Source organism: Melitaea cinxia, chromosome 1, assembly GCF_905220565.1.
Source record: "Melitaea cinxia chromosome 1, ilMelCinx1.1, whole genome shotgun sequence".
Lineage (NCBI taxonomy): Eukaryota > Metazoa > Arthropoda > Insecta > Lepidoptera > Nymphalidae > Melitaea > Melitaea cinxia.
The window spans coordinates 893,790-909,853 of record NC_059394.1 but is presented as its reverse complement, the minus strand read 5'-3'; the positions used below and the strand labels follow the sequence as shown (position 1 = coordinate 909,853).

Sequence of the window (16,064 nt, the reverse complement as noted above, 5' to 3'; positions counted from 1 at the left end):
ATATAATAAAATGGTAGGAAAGTCAAAACTGTACATTGAATATTTTTCTTAAAGAATACTTGGGGTGTGATCTACAGTCGATACCGAAGCCAAAAATATGGTTTTTAGAATTTTTGTCTGTCTGTTTGTCTGTATGTATGTCCGGAATAAACTCAAAAAGTACTGCATGGATTTACTTCAAATTTAGTACGAATATTATTAAGAAGTCGGGTCAACATATAGGCTACATATTATCACGCTATCACCTACGGAGAACGAGCAGTCAATAATAATAATAAACCACTTTATTGCAACTAAAGATAGTATACATAGCAAACCTTAATTCTAGACACATATAGTGCAATGGGCGATCTTATCACTAAATAGCGATCTCTTCCAGATTACCCAACAGAAAAAAGCTAGCAGTGTAACGGGCTTGCGCAATAGTAATAACGTTTAATCAGAATACATATATAAATTTCTACAAGCATACATACATATATACACATGCAACTAAAATACAATAAATAAATCATATAAATTTATATATATTTATATACACACATTCATACATATACACAAACACGGGTACAACCTTTGTTTCTTTAACGCATTCTGTAACAACGTGTAATCTAACGACGCATATTTGAATGTTGTTGTTATTATGTTCATAACCATGCTATAAGCTAGCTTCACACTATAAATAAAGACATTCTGTATATTTAGTATCAGCATTGCACCCATGCGAAGCCGCGGCGGGTCGCTAGTGAATGAATATAATACAAAAACTAGTCAAACATGCAGAATGAAATTTAAAAAAAAAAATAGTTTCACAGTGAGTAATAAATACGAGTATATTAGTTACTTTCAAATATTTAATCATTGCAAAGGAATCAAACAAGTTAACGTCACCCAATCACGTCGGGGGCGCGATCGTTAGGGCCTATTCAGTTTCGCACCGATCGCATTAAATCGATTACAATTAATTCAATTATCCAATTCTAAATTATACTAACGATATGTTGCCGTTTGTAAATTTGAACCGATTGTCCAATGGATTTATGATTTGGTTACAACTGGTATACTTTACGATCACACTTTTATGATTATTTCGTTTTTACGATTGTTTAATGAATCGGTTTAAACATATGAGAACGATTATTATTTATTTACATTAATGTAGATTTTGATATTGGTTTGTATTTGTATAAAACTATAAGTAGTTTTATATAAATATTACTTTATTTAGTTTTAATTTACTTATATGTATATATATATTATTATTTTTAAATTTTACTGTCAAGATATTACACATTTTTAGCAAAAGTAAATTTTATAATGCCTTTGAATGTTTAAAATTGTATTCGAATATTTACCACATAAATTTTATTTAAAAGATATTATAGGACAATACATAACTATACCTATTATACAAAAAGCGCTCTTAGGGCCTGTTTCACCGCTTATGGATAATCTTATTTGACAGATGACGGTAACCCACAGATAATAGTATATAATCTATTTTTCATTGACACCAATGAGTTCCTATTTTTTATTAGATATTTCTATTCGAATTTGTGTATTTTAAAGTCGTAGTTTATTAATTGAAATAAAACAGGTCCTAATGGCCTATTCTACCTCTTGCTGTTTTTGTCATAGTCTATTTTTAACTTATGTGTAGGAAAAACATTATCCACATGTGAAACAGACCCTTAATGCTAAAAGCATTTTCATAGAAGCGGACGCAGAAGAGAGGACTTTATTATGTTTACATAAAAACAAATTTAGGCAATCACAAATAAAACGTTATAATTTTGTTTGCTTTCAAACGAAAGAAAACCGAATTCAATTACATGGACCAGTAATACAACGTAGGTAGACGAAAAAAAATTTTAAATCAATGCGTATTGTTAGCGATAATTGAAAAATTACTTGTTAGATCACAATTTATATGGAACCACATTACATCCACTATACCCATACATTAAAAAAATACAGTCATCATCATCATCATCATCATCATCATCATCATCATCATCATCATCATCATCACTTCAGCCTATCGCAGTCCACTGCTGGACATAGGCCTCCCCAAGTTCGCGCCAGACATCCCGGTCTTCCGCAATCCTCATCCAGCCGACACCGGCAATCTTACGTAGAAAAAAAAACAATACTCCACAATTTTTAAAATCGGTTCAAAAAGAACGTATTTATAAAGAAGAGTAATAAAGCTCTAAATATTATATTATTATAACAAATAAATAATTTATAAAAGTTTTAATACGTTAAACGTAAATTAACAAATATTAATAACACGTTCATTAATAACAACCGCAATATCCAGTCAGATCCAGTCAAATAAATTATTTAAGTTTTTACAGTTGTTGTATGCAAAATGAATCGTTCTTGATTTGTTGAGGACCGTGTATGATTTGATTTCATTGTAATGAATGTTTTAATCGTTGACGTGCGGTGACGCGTCAGACGGCTGTGACGAAATATCGCGTGCCTAATAATAATAGTTTTAATTGCTTTCATTATAAGTTATTTTGAATTGAAAATTTATTTTAATGATTGTAACGAATGGAAGAAGTACACGTGTCAGAAGTGAAACTTCTTTGGCAAACTACTTTTTAAGTCTCGTTTATATTTATACAAATCTAAAGCTTTAGATTTTCGTTTCAGCGCCATCGACAAAAACGTTGTCGTTTCATCAAAACGTTGCCTTTCATCCGTCAAAAATTTAACTCCATGCGCCTTAAGAAGTTTCAATTCAAAAACTTTTTTTTTATTATATCCTCTACTACGTCGTCCTTATTATTTTTTATTATTGAAGTAAAACTTCTTTTGCACGCTTGACTCGGGGAGTAAGCTGTAAATGCGTGATGAGAGTGTTACGAAAAAAGTGCTGGGACGAGGCGAACGGAGCAAGAGAGAGAGGTGACGAGCACACATTTTCTTTCTCTCTCTCTCTCATAGTCAGTTACGTTTCGTATATCTAAGACACAGTGCAGGTCTATTGCTAAAGAAGTTTTACTTCAGTCGTGTGGTCTAAAGCACACTCGTTTATATTTTAGTTATCATTTAAATGGAAGTGTAAAATTAGATATTTGATCATATTTTGATAATGTCTCTAAATGCTTCGATAAAGTGTCTGTAGTGAAGAAATTCCAAAACTTATGTTCGTATATTTAACATATTATATACTTACGTGGTTTAATTTAAGCTCAAAGCAAAGATTTAAAATAATTTATGTGTAATGATTTTTAACTACGTATGAGTCTTCTTCAAAATCTGTCAAATGTGCCTATAGTTAGTACAGTTTTAAAATTACCTCCAGAGGTCTTTACACATTGTCATTACAATTTGTTAAGAAATTTTTGGGTAAAGTGACGCGCGTCCAACAGTCGTATATAATAATAATATTTCATTTACGTAAAGAACCTATATATCCGTATTAATTTCCATAAAACTTTATACATACCATCAATCTTACCAGAAACATTGCAAATATGTAAATGGCAAGCCTTTTTCGTGACATCAAAGAAATAGACACGAGGGTAATGACCGGGACGAAATATACATAATGCATAAGTGTATATTTATATCTGAACTATTGATCTAAAAACTTCGAACAACAAACGTTTTACACTAATTTCTGTTCTTTTATCTGTTTTTCGATCAAAATATTTATGCTATAATTTGATAAATGTTTACGTGCAGCCATAAAATGAGGCCGATTGCATCGATTTTGAATTCTTCTTTTATACAAAAAATTACTTTTATCAATTGTGTTTGCTGGCAAACGAAAAAAACCGACTTCAATTACATTGGCAAGTAATATAACGTAGGTAGACGAAAAATTAGACAAGTAAATACACATTAACAAAGATTACTCTAAAAGTTGTAATCAGATCTCGATGAAATTTAAATGTGACCAGATGATAAAACATTAGCTTTTGATTAAATTAAAAATCATCAAAATCGGTACACCCAGTAAAAAGTTATGAGGATTTTCGAGGGTTTCCCTCGATTTCTCTGGGATCTCATTATCAGATCCTGGTTTGCTTATCATGGTTACTACACTTAAGATATCTCCTTTCCAACAAAAAAAAAAAGAATTATCAAAATCGTTTAATAAACGACGAAGTTATCCCGAACATACATAAATATATATATGTACACGGTCGAATTGAGTAACCTACTCCTTTTTTGAAGTCGGTTAAAAAGACAAAATAAAATCCAACCCTATAACCTCACACAAACTTTATATACATTGGTACAAACAAGTATCTTCCTTGAGATTCAACTATCATATTTCATCCTGATTTAACGAAGGTGCCCGTTTCCTTATGTACTCCTTTAAAATTATAAAAATAATATAAGTTGTACAGAGACGAACATAGAACCTGCTCTTTTTTGTAATCAATTAAATCTTATTATTCACTAATACAAATTTAAAATAATAGTTTATTTAAAAAAATGGTTTTATAAGAAGATTTAAATTAAATATTTGAAACGTTTGTATAAGTAGAAGAGATCAAAAACAGTCAGCAAGTTAATAAGCTTTTATAAGTAGAGATTTCTGTGATGATGAGAGATGTGAGATTCAATTAAATGAAAACTTTTTATTTAAAGAGTACTAATTTCTTGTAAAATTTTCATTGAGTTATAACTGGAAAGAGGAAAACACCTTATTTGTTAGACAAAAACAAAATAATATTTCGACTTTAAGTACTGCTACTGCCATCTATTAACAGAATATTGAACACTAAATGCTTGAACACTAAAATCTTTGTATCAATTTTGAATAGAGATAAAACACTATTCTAATCTAACTTTTAAATACAAGAATTTTGTGTAAAAAGGATACTTAAATAGTTTTTCTATATTGCTTATTAAGTCAAAAATAAATATTGAATAGAGTTATTAGGTAATTTTTTAACGATTGTCACATTAACACAGTGACATTGACATTTACTAAATTGTTTTGTTTGTGTAGCTTTATCTATATAGATATATAACAAGCGCGTAAATACGATACTGGTGTCTATTGATTTTGTGTCTTCAAATTAATAAAAGGTCTGCATGATCTATTAATGGGAGCACAAAGTTAGAGGAGAACTTGAAGTGCAAGTTTGCAAACATCTCCATGTCCACACAATCGAAAACGATGCCTATGCTCGATCTCAAAGTGTATATCCGCGTTGTCGCTGCAGTATTTTCGGTAAGTACCTATATTTACTGTTATATCTTATGTTTGGATATCTTTAAGTAAATTTACTTTATATATACATTTTTATATCGTTATAAATTTTTATAATTTGTATGGTAATTAATTCTGAAGTACATTTGTCTCATACAGTACATTCGTCTATTTTGTCCAACAACTTGTATTTTACTATTTTTTATCAAATTGTTATTATTATTCTATATTAATTTGTTTACTTACACTAGCTTAACGATTATTTTCCTCTGAATACACATTACATAATAATGTATTTTAGGAAGTGTTTGCCTAAAAAATATTTGTTTTATAGCTATCTTCAGCAACGGCATTTTCATTATCGCTGCTTCGTTTGCTGACTCCTAATCTATATTATTTGGAGCCACTGGATGGCAGCAATAATGGTAAATTTTATAACTATAATTCTGTAAAAAGTTACTAACATACTTTATTTATAATGAAAAGTCTAGTCATGTTTATCTTTTCTAATTATCACAAGTAATAAATATTTGGAACTATTTGGAACAATCATTAATTTTAAGTTTATGAACCAGTTTTTATTTTAATTGATAGTAATTGATGCACTTCATATTGTACTATTTTATTCACATTCAGCCTGTAACATCACTGCTGGGCATATGCCTCTGTCTCCATGTAGGAGCAGGATTGGAGCTTAATCCACCTTGCTCCTCCACTGCCGGTTGGCGAATATATCCCCCCAACTATGAGTAAGTCTATTGCTATCAGGCATATATGATAACAATCGGGACCAATAGCTTAAAATGCTCCCTGAGACACGGTGGGCAGATGTACAAGAACAGACATTCTAACCGGAAAGAAATATTTGTATAAATACAGATATCCATACCAAGCGAGAATTGAACCCACAAACCGTCTATGTGTTAGGCGACTACACGCATCACTATACCAGTGGCTATAATTATTATAAAATTTTAGTATAGATTTTTAAGTTTACTACTTCAGAAACTATATAACGGCCATGAAACACGAGAGTGCTTCAGACACACGACTGAAATAAAACTTCTGCATTATATGCTTGCACTGTCTTAGATATACGAAATGTAGTTGAGAAAAAGAAAGAGAGAAAATATGTGCTCGCACCTCTGTCCCCTGCTCCGTTCGGCTCGCCCGAGCACACTTTTCGTAACGTCCCATGTTCACCAGCTTACTCCTCAAGTAAAGTGTGCATAAAGAAGTTTTACTTCAAAATAATATTGAGAGTGATATTATATAAAACAGAAACGCAGACCTACCCTTAGAGTAAGTTTTTACCGCACCACGTCTCTTAAGAGAAAGAGACATTTATTTTTAAATATCACAGCAATTATACTTCAAGAGTAAACTCAAGTTATGTTTTTGAGCAAACAGAACTTTTTTACAGAAACTCCTTTATAAATTAATTTTTTTTTTATTTGTCTTTGTTGCCTCAAATAATTTAACGATTTATTTTTAGTTCTACATTATTTTGTATCGGGTTTAATGGTGGTAACGAGTGCGATAGGGCTACTCAATAGTTGTGTGGTTATGAACCGCAGCGCCGCGAAGAACACAGGTCGGAATATAACCACTTGGCTGCTGCTCGATTCCCTGTTCGAGACGGCCAGGGTTGTGTACATCTTCATGTGCGAGATTGTGATAAAGGGACGCGGTCCCTTACAAGTATACGAGCTCTTGATAAGCATTGCACAGTATTGTAAGTATAATTATTTCTATATCTTTTTTTAATTAAACTAGGTCGGCAAACAAGAGAGAGAGTGGGTACAAGAGAGAGTGGGTACTACCCTTATGAGGGTAAGTGGTTACTGTAGCCTATAGACGCGTGCAAAACCGGGAGCACCGCATGTTGCTCACCCTACCCCCGATCTTCCCCAGGAGCTCTGGATGTCTTACTCACGACATTATTTGAGAGCAGTATTGTATAGCTATAATCTTCTGTAAGGTTTTTTTTTTTATGTCACTAGGTACGGCAAACAAGCGTACGGCTCACCTGATGGTAAGCGATTACCGTAGCTTATAGACGCCTGCAACACCAGAAGCATCGCAAGCGCGTTGCCGACCCAATCCCCAATCCCCACAGGAGCTCTGGTCACCTTACTCACCAACAGAAACACAATACTGCTTGAAAACAGTATTGTTTAGCTGTGATCTTTTGTAAGGTCGAGGTACTTCCCCAGACTGGCTGCTCTAAATTTTGAACAGGATATATCCTTGCTTATTATTATTGAATTGTCTTTTAACTATTACTATTTTTACATCAAACACTCAAGGCCTGCCTGATTGCTACCAGTTTACTTAAAATCATCTTCAAATTAGTGACCAAATTTTGACATGATTCAGCAAGTTTGTTTTTAAATTATTTCGAATGTCAGAGGCACAAGTGTAAATTAATGCCTCAGATGTCAGTCACATTTTTTAGTTGACTTAGTGATATCACAAACAATTGTTTTATCAGATTATCAATATTAAAATAACTAGCTTGTACGATTTTATTTTTGTGTTACCCACACATTAGGAAATTCTAAACATTTTTAATATCATATCAAAAATCGACCGTTCCAGCGGGGATCGAACCTGCATATCCGACTGACCGTGTCGGTGCTCTAGCCAATTAAGCTATGGAACGATATACTCGCTAGATCGAAATTTTCGATATGATGATTTTTATATTCGGTTTAAGCGAACCGTGGCGCCGTCTATAATGAGCTCTTTACAGAAACCCGTAACTATTCCAAGTTTTTATATTACAACAGTCCTGGATTTATAAATAGGCCGTATAGGTCGCGGCCTAGGGGCGGCAGATTTCAGAAGACGGTCACTTTATTTCAGAGGATAAAAGTCAAACACGTTTCTTTTTTACGCTCTCTTTCTTAATGACTAAGGGCGGCTTGCAGCGTGTGTTAAATCTAGATTTAAAACTCGATTTTGCCTTAAATCAGATTGAATGTCTTGCACGTCATCGATTTAGCTTAAATCTCGATTCAAATAAACGTCAAAGTTAAATCGGCACCAGAGTCGGTTTAGCGTAATTAAATCTCGATTTTGTTAATATTTCTATGACAGGATATTTTTCAACAAGTATCAAAAGATGCATTATTTCATCATTAGTAAAATTAGGCGCCCTGGATTTTTTCATTCTAATGTTGCAAACGGAAAATCAGAAAACTCGAAAAACACAAAATCAACTATAACAAAAACACAACACGAAACAAAACTGCTTGACTTAAAATATGCGCGGAAACATAACCTATGAATATAACAAATTGTTCAGTTCACTTCTTTGCTTAAATGGCTTTTAGTTGTATTATAACAAATTGTTATAAAAATTATATTATAACAAATTGACACCTACTATTACAATGTACTCTGTGATTGACACTGATAAATATACGTTTCTGTGTACGCGATATTGCTTTGGTGTACATTATTGTATCTAAAACGGAACGTAAAGAACGAACGGCGACTGAAAGATACGCAAAATCTCGATTTAGTTAAACTGGACATCATTTTATTATGAGCAACGCAACTTCGATGAGACTTAAGTTAAATCGAGTTTAGGGTAAAATCTAGTTTTAATAAAATCGAGATTTTTGTAATTTTGCTGCAAGTGGCCCTAATTCATTCGTTTATATAAATACTAATTTTCCATTTGTAGTAAAGGGGCCTCCTTTACTACAAATGGAAAAATGTTAGAAAGGTAATATACATGGAGCGGCAGAAATAAAGTGGCCTACACTAATAAAAAATATAAATCTGACACTATTACAATGAAAATCTTTGACAGGAGACGACATCATGTTATTTTTAATTTCTACGTTTTTTTTTTTTTTTTTTTAATTTAAAATGATATGACTTTAGCTTATTCATAAATAGAGTAATTCCTTTATGAGGATGGACGTCAGGTTTATACTCAATATAAGTTGACCGTGCTGTGTGGCTACGGCACTAAAGAATTTAGCCACCCCCTCTCTTCCCGTGGGTGTCGTAAGAGGCGACTAAGGGATAACAAGGTTCCACAACCATCTTGGAACTTAAGAAGCCGACCGATGGCGGGATAACCATCCAACTGCTGGCTTTGAAATACACAGGCCGAAGACGGGCAGCAGCGTCTTTGGTGCGACAAAGCCAGTACTGCGGTCACCAACCCGCCTGCCCAGCGTGGTGACTATGGGCAAAACACACGAGTTCACGTTATTTTTGGCGTAAACTTGTGGAGGCCTATGTCCAGCAGTGGACTGCATAGGCTGTAATGTAATGTAATGTATAAGTTGACCTCAGTTGCTTACACTTTCAGCAGCTCACCTTGACACAGATTTCCACTTTTATCATACATAATTTAAGAAGGATTACAATTTCGCATTGGCGAAAATTATATTTTCTTATTTTTATTAGGTGCTTACTAATTTCATGTCGATATAAATTTGGAACTAGAATTATTCTCAAAGAGGCTCCTGGTGTAAGCTATAAGCGACTGCAATCGCTTACCATCATGTTAGCCGTACGCTTGTTTGCCGACCTTGTTGTATAAAAAAAATGTGTTATTTTTTTATTACACGTATAACTTGTGCTACATTTAATATATTTAACTAAAAAAAAATGTAAAATAGTATCTAAAAATATATGGACCAGTAAAAAGTAGTAGTAAGTAGTTAAAGAGCTAATAACGAAAAATGTTATAATATTATAATTATTTTTTTCCAGTGCTGGACAGCTTCCTCTACTGTCAGATGATACTCAGACACTAATAAAGGGCGTTATTTTTATTTTCATCCTCGACTGTTATTATATAACTAAGTTTTTAAACTATCGCCTTTACTATAAACACTTTTCATTCTATTCGACTTACTGCGGTTGTCATTTTAATACTACCAATATATCAGCGTCGATGACGACGCTATGGTCGTTGGTGACCGCATTCACAGTAATGGCTCTTCCAATAATCTCGTGATGTTTTTTTTTCCCGACAAAACCCTTTGATAAACACGTGATTAATGGGGCTATCCCCAAGTCCGGTAGAATGGTGAGTAATCAGACTGTACCTACGCAGGTATTCTAGACATTCCTAAATATAGTGATATAATCGTAAAAGTAGAGTTATGGGTCTACGAATTAGTATTTTAAAAGACATTTAATAAGGAACTCAGTACTGTTGTTAATTATTATTACAGTAAATATATGTTGTTGTGATTTTTTTTACACATATCGTTTTTAATTATGTAAAATTCTGTCATTATTTTATGGCTATAAATAATTACTGCTCGTGTATTATGAAGTATAGTATGGTCATTGTCAACTAAATATATGTCTAGGTTTTATCATCATCTCCCTGCTCTTATCCCACTTATGTAGGGTCGGCACAACATGTTTTCCTCTTCCATTCCTCTCTATTATTCGTCACTTCAGTGCTTACTCCTTTCTTTCTCATATCCTCACTCACACAATCCATCCATCGCTTTTTCGGTCTGCCGATCGCTCTTCGTCCTCGACATTCATCCCTAACATTCTTTTACCAACATAGCGTCCATCCCTCCTCATTACGTGCCCATACCACGCTAACCTATTGCTCCTCATTTTCTCTGTCACGGTTGCTACTTTCAAACTTCCCCTTATATACTCATTTCTAATCCGATCTTTCCTCGTTACTCCACTGGTTTACTGCTCGTGTATTGTGAAGTATAGTATGGCCATTGTCAACTAAATGTATGTCTAGGTTTTATAAAGTAAAAATGATTTTTTTGGTCACTCCTTATTAATTAACATTTTCTTTTACAAACCATTAATTATCCTCCACAGATAGGATTAAGCTCATACCACATATATCATTGATTTAGGTATTACTAGCTGACTCCGCAAACATTTTTTTGCCATATATTTTATTAACCCCATTAACACCCCCCCCCCCCCTTATAACTTAGGGGTATGAAAAATAGATATTGGCTGACTCTCAGATTTATCCGATATGCACACATTATTTTATCAAAATCAGTCCAGCCTTTCGGAAGAGTATGTTAACTAACATTGTGACACGAGAATTTTATATGTAAGATTTTATTAGTTATTCTAAATTACCAAATTAAGTTTAAGTATTTGTATATTTGTTATCTATATATTTAGGAAAAAAGTATTACACCTCTGATTTATATCACAATAAGGGATCTCTTATATCACAATAATGAAAAATTGTAGTATTATTTTACGAAAGTGAGAATTAGTTTATTAGATTTAGACTCCTATTATTTTAATGTTTTAGTGTTAAATATGTTGATCTTCACTATACTCTTCGTTATACATTCTGTGATCTGGTATAGTTTATTAAATATTGTTTCTAAAGATTTTTTTTTTGTAAGTTTATATTCAGGTTTTAATTTTTATATTTAGTTTCATTTATAAGATTTTTATGAACTGGTAAGTTATTGGGTTGTAAAAAAAATTGTAACATTTATACGGCAGCCCTAAAGCTAGGGCCACATGTTTGTGCAAATATATAATTTGTGGGATGTAATTGGACTTAGCTGTCTATCAATGTGGGGATGAGAACCAAAATCTACGTAAAATGTTGTGAATTTTATATTTAAATTGGTTTTTACTGATATTTTTTTTTTAATTTTTTAATACTCCCAAAAACTGAGGACAATGTCAATCATACCATCGTATTATAATGACTGTATTATATATACGTACAAAAAAATCCTTGTTATCTATAATAAAATTTAAATGAATTTTATTTAAAATTTAGTATATTTCTTGACAAACTAAAAGAAATTAACAAAATGTATTGTTAAAAATATTAACGAAAAATCTAATGTATTTTAAAATACATATTAAACAACCAGTTTTAAATTATCATTAGATATCAAAATCACTTGTTATAACAACAAAATTATATAAAGTTAGTAATAAATTGTTAATTAGTTCCACTACTCTTATTAGTCTATGAATTAAAACGATATGGTATATGCACGTGTATTGTAAATTTGAAAGTCATATCAATACACACCCAAAGACAAAGTTGTAACTGCAGCATTAGGGTATCGCGTCTAAGATACTATTTTCAACAAATTAGTGGAAAAACTAAGTGATATTTAACATAACTTGCTATATTAAAAGTAATTCTATATGTAACGTATAGTATTTTCTCATTCTTAACTTCTCAAAAAAGTTATCAAAAATATATTGAAACAATTTTTTCGTTCTTTTTTTCTAAACTACCCACGCCGTTACTGTAATATCAATGAACACCAATAAACATACAAACCTACCAAATATAAATTTGATAAATGTGTATCTATTTTACTAAAATTATTATAATTTTTTATACCATATTCAGACATGCAAAAATAATACTAGGTCGGGAAAAAGTATTCTTATTTTCTAGTTGTTAAAAATTGCAATAAAATCTTTTTGGTTGTATTGTTTGTAACTGGCTGATTTTGAACCATGAATCCTGATCATCAAAATCATTAAGTACTTTGATATGACTTTCAAAGCGATGACTGTATCATAAAATATTATAACTAATCTGATATTTAGCGGACTTATGAGATTATTTTTATAATAAAAACAAATACTCTGTGGTTATAGTCATTTATGTAATTTTAATTAAGTATGTAAGTTTCTGAACAGTATTCAATTATTATGTTCTTTCAGATACAAATAACATTAAGATATGAGAAAGTCTCAATGTAAACAAAACTTTAATGTCTCTGTATACTCTGTATTTTGTTTTAAATACTTTTAAATCAAAAGTAAAAGTTTTTATGTTATTGAATTTATTTTTAATTCCATATTTTTACCAACTTTAAAAATCAAAAATCAATATAATCAATCTTGGTAAACAATCTTTACATGACACAGTCTAGAAAGTCTAATTTAAAATTTATTTTTACACGAAGAATGTTATATACTGAGTAATGAAAATATCATGTCTGTACCTCGAATTATCGACGAACGAATTTATAAATTACATAACTATTCAGATGCTAATGGTATCGATTGACGCACATAAGTGCTAATAAGTGTACTTAGCACGACTGAAATAATTTGTCGTTCATTAGACTATTTTTCTTAACTGACAACTAGTTACACAATAAGCGTCAAAAACCGATTTTATATAAAAACTAACTGACCTGGCCAACTTCTTAAAAATATATCCATTGATGCAGTCGTTCTGAAGATCCATTTTTATTTATATAGTTATAAAATAAAGGGTAATGAAAACAAAATATATCATAATTTATCCTTTTAATCTGTGAGTCATCCGTCCAAAAATATAATGCGTACAGCAATCAACACTTCAACAGGCTACGGAATTACAAAAGTGCACTTCTCTACAACGAATTATGTGGCGCCTGTACACGTGGAGACCGTACTGATGACGTCAAACAATAATTAGAATATGATATTTGTCCACAATAATAAACGAATGTTTGTAACGTTTTGAAATACACAAAGAATATAGTAAGAAGTATACAAGTAAACAGTCTAAACCAGTATGTTACATACATTCTCAAATGTTATTGTAGACAAATTCATAAACTATTAAATCATTTAATTTGACACCTACCTCTGTGACAAATTAAATAAAAATCTTTTAAAAAATCAGTAATTAACAAATAATATTAAACTCACGTTTCATTTATGAGTATACTTTACAAGATTTTTATTTAATTGTTGTGTATGTTAATATAATAAAGATACAATACAATTTTCTATTACTTACTTCGCCTCATGTTTAAGAATTTTATTACAGCGGTAGCAATGTCCCCACGTGTTCAGTTCACAAAGTACTCAATTAGGGTAGTTCGAAGCGCGTTGACAATCAACAATCAACAAATAATGTCCGCCACTGTACAATCGTCTCAGGACTTCGTACGGATTGTAATATATTTACAAAAACTCACAACTATATTTCAAATTAATTAAAAAAAAGATTTTTTTTTATATTGGACCGGATATGATTAATCCGTACAGCTAATCCTTAAACGATATACTCTATATTTATATCTATAAAGTTCAAAATCGTTTGAACGTTAAAATTTAATTAATTATCAAACCGTGTTCCCATTCCATTGCTTTCAACAGCAAAACATCGCTTACGTTACGAGCAAAATGAAGCGAAAAACGCTTTTAACAAAATACAAAAGTATTACGTTACCCTGTACAACTTTCAAAGATATTCCTTTAAAAATTTAAATTCAGTTTCGCGTAGGCCAGTACCAGACATATGGACAGCAAAATATAACCCAACTTTTACAAATACTTACTTTTTAATTCATACATTTTCATAAACAGTAAACAAAAAAAAAATATCTAGTAACATGCTGAGAAACAAATCAAATAATTTTAGCAACAAAAAAGCTCCACTGTATTGTGAAATTAAAAAATCGATAACATTTAAATTAATCTTGCGTATACGAAATTCTGCTGACCAATATAGCCTTTGCAAATTATCCGTCTAAGAGTCGAGACGTTTTCCAATATTACATACATGACATAGTTTTCACGTAAATACATCTAACGAAATGGCACAAGCGGACCGACTGTTATCTATCTTTCCATCACTCCATAGATAAAGATTCTAAAAACTTCGTTTTATAATCTATTGCTTGAATGTAAGAAAATACTATTATTTTACACTTAATGGCACTTCTAAAAATTTGTCATTTTTAATATTTAATCGAAGATTCTTTATCTAGCAAAATACGATCTGTACAGGCGGGTAGGGGTAGAGGGCGGTAGAATGTACATCAGGTAGATAATATATTAGGTATAATCCTACTATTGAAATATATTACACAATGTAAACATTTCGAGATATCAACGTCCCTTTCCACCCCTATTACACAGAAATAGTCACCATATTACTTTCTCATTAAAACTTTCTCTCTACATGAACATTTTTTACAGATCTATTAAAATATAGCATTTGTTAAACTAACGCAGAGACCGTAATGTCTTCGCATATAAATTTGGAAAATATTTAACTGTCGAATCTCACAACCCGCTAAAATGTACAAGAGTGAATAAAAGCTAAGATTTACGTTTATAATACAATCGAGATGACACGCTTGAGATCCAAACGAGGAACTAAATTAACTAAATGAAAAAAAACATCCGATTCACAATATCAAGTTGTAGGCACTAAGTGACGTCATTTGGTAAGTGGGTAAGTGAATAAGTTATTAAAAGGTATAGAGGTGTAAAAAAATTAGTTATTTATGTCACAACTTACCGATATACCAATTTGCAAAATCGGACGTTTTACACATTAAAATTCAGTTCACATCTTACTTACCAACTTACTAAATTATACCATATAAAACACGCATGACTCAACACAAAATAAAATAATTCATATTCGCAAAATAATTGTCAAAAAAATATACATATCTAGATGTATAATATTGTCATGAATTAAATTGTAATATAATTTTATACAAAATCATTCATTATTCGTATATTTTTCATAAGGGGTTCTGTCACACACAAATAAAATACACTACGCACCGCTAGACGGCGCTTGTATATACATTACATCTGCGCTTAATATAATATTCACAGATAAAAGTATGTGTACATAATTATAACATTGGTTTAACTATTACAAGAATATATCGGGACATTTGTGCTGTCTAAGAAAAACAAAATGACTATTTTTAAAATCAGCGCCATCAAGCAGGGCAGGCCGTACACTACACGGATATGTCTCAGCAACCTTACGTACAAATTAAAAATCTACACCAATCTAACAACTTAACCTACAAACTATATCTACAGGAGTATTAATCTCCAAAACATCTAACGAGATGCGTCTCTCGCACGGATGCGATAAACTGCAAAG

The 16,064-nt window shown here is 31.5% G+C and overlaps 1 protein-coding gene across 1 annotated transcript; it reads left to right on the top strand.

The window, feature by feature from the left end:
- The first annotated feature begins 4,972 nt into the window (after window positions 1-4,972).
- Window positions 4,973-10,420, top strand: LOC123664223. Its single transcript, XM_045598844.1, has 4 exons — window positions 4,973-5,206; window positions 5,520-5,610; window positions 6,681-6,920; window positions 9,926-10,420. Exons 1-4 carry the CDS (start codon window positions 5,132-5,134, stop codon window positions 9,967-9,969), a joined length of 450 nt encoding a protein of 149 aa, XP_045454800.1. The 5' UTR covers window positions 4,973-5,131; the 3' UTR covers window positions 9,970-10,420.
- The last annotated feature ends 5,644 nt before the right edge of the window (window positions 10,421-16,064 follow it).

Coding starts and splice junctions, on each gene's coding strand:
- LOC123664223 (XM_045598844.1), top strand. CDS start 5,132: ATGTCCACACAATCGAAAACGATGCCTATGCTCGATCTCAAAGTGTAT. Junction 5,207..5,519: donor TTGTCGCTGCAGTATTTTCG/GTAAGTACCTAT, acceptor TTTGTTTTATAG/CTATCTTCAGCAACGGCATT. Junction 6,921..9,925: donor GATAAGCATTGCACAGTATT/GTAAGTATAATT, acceptor ATTTTTTTCCAG/TGCTGGACAGCTTCCTCTAC.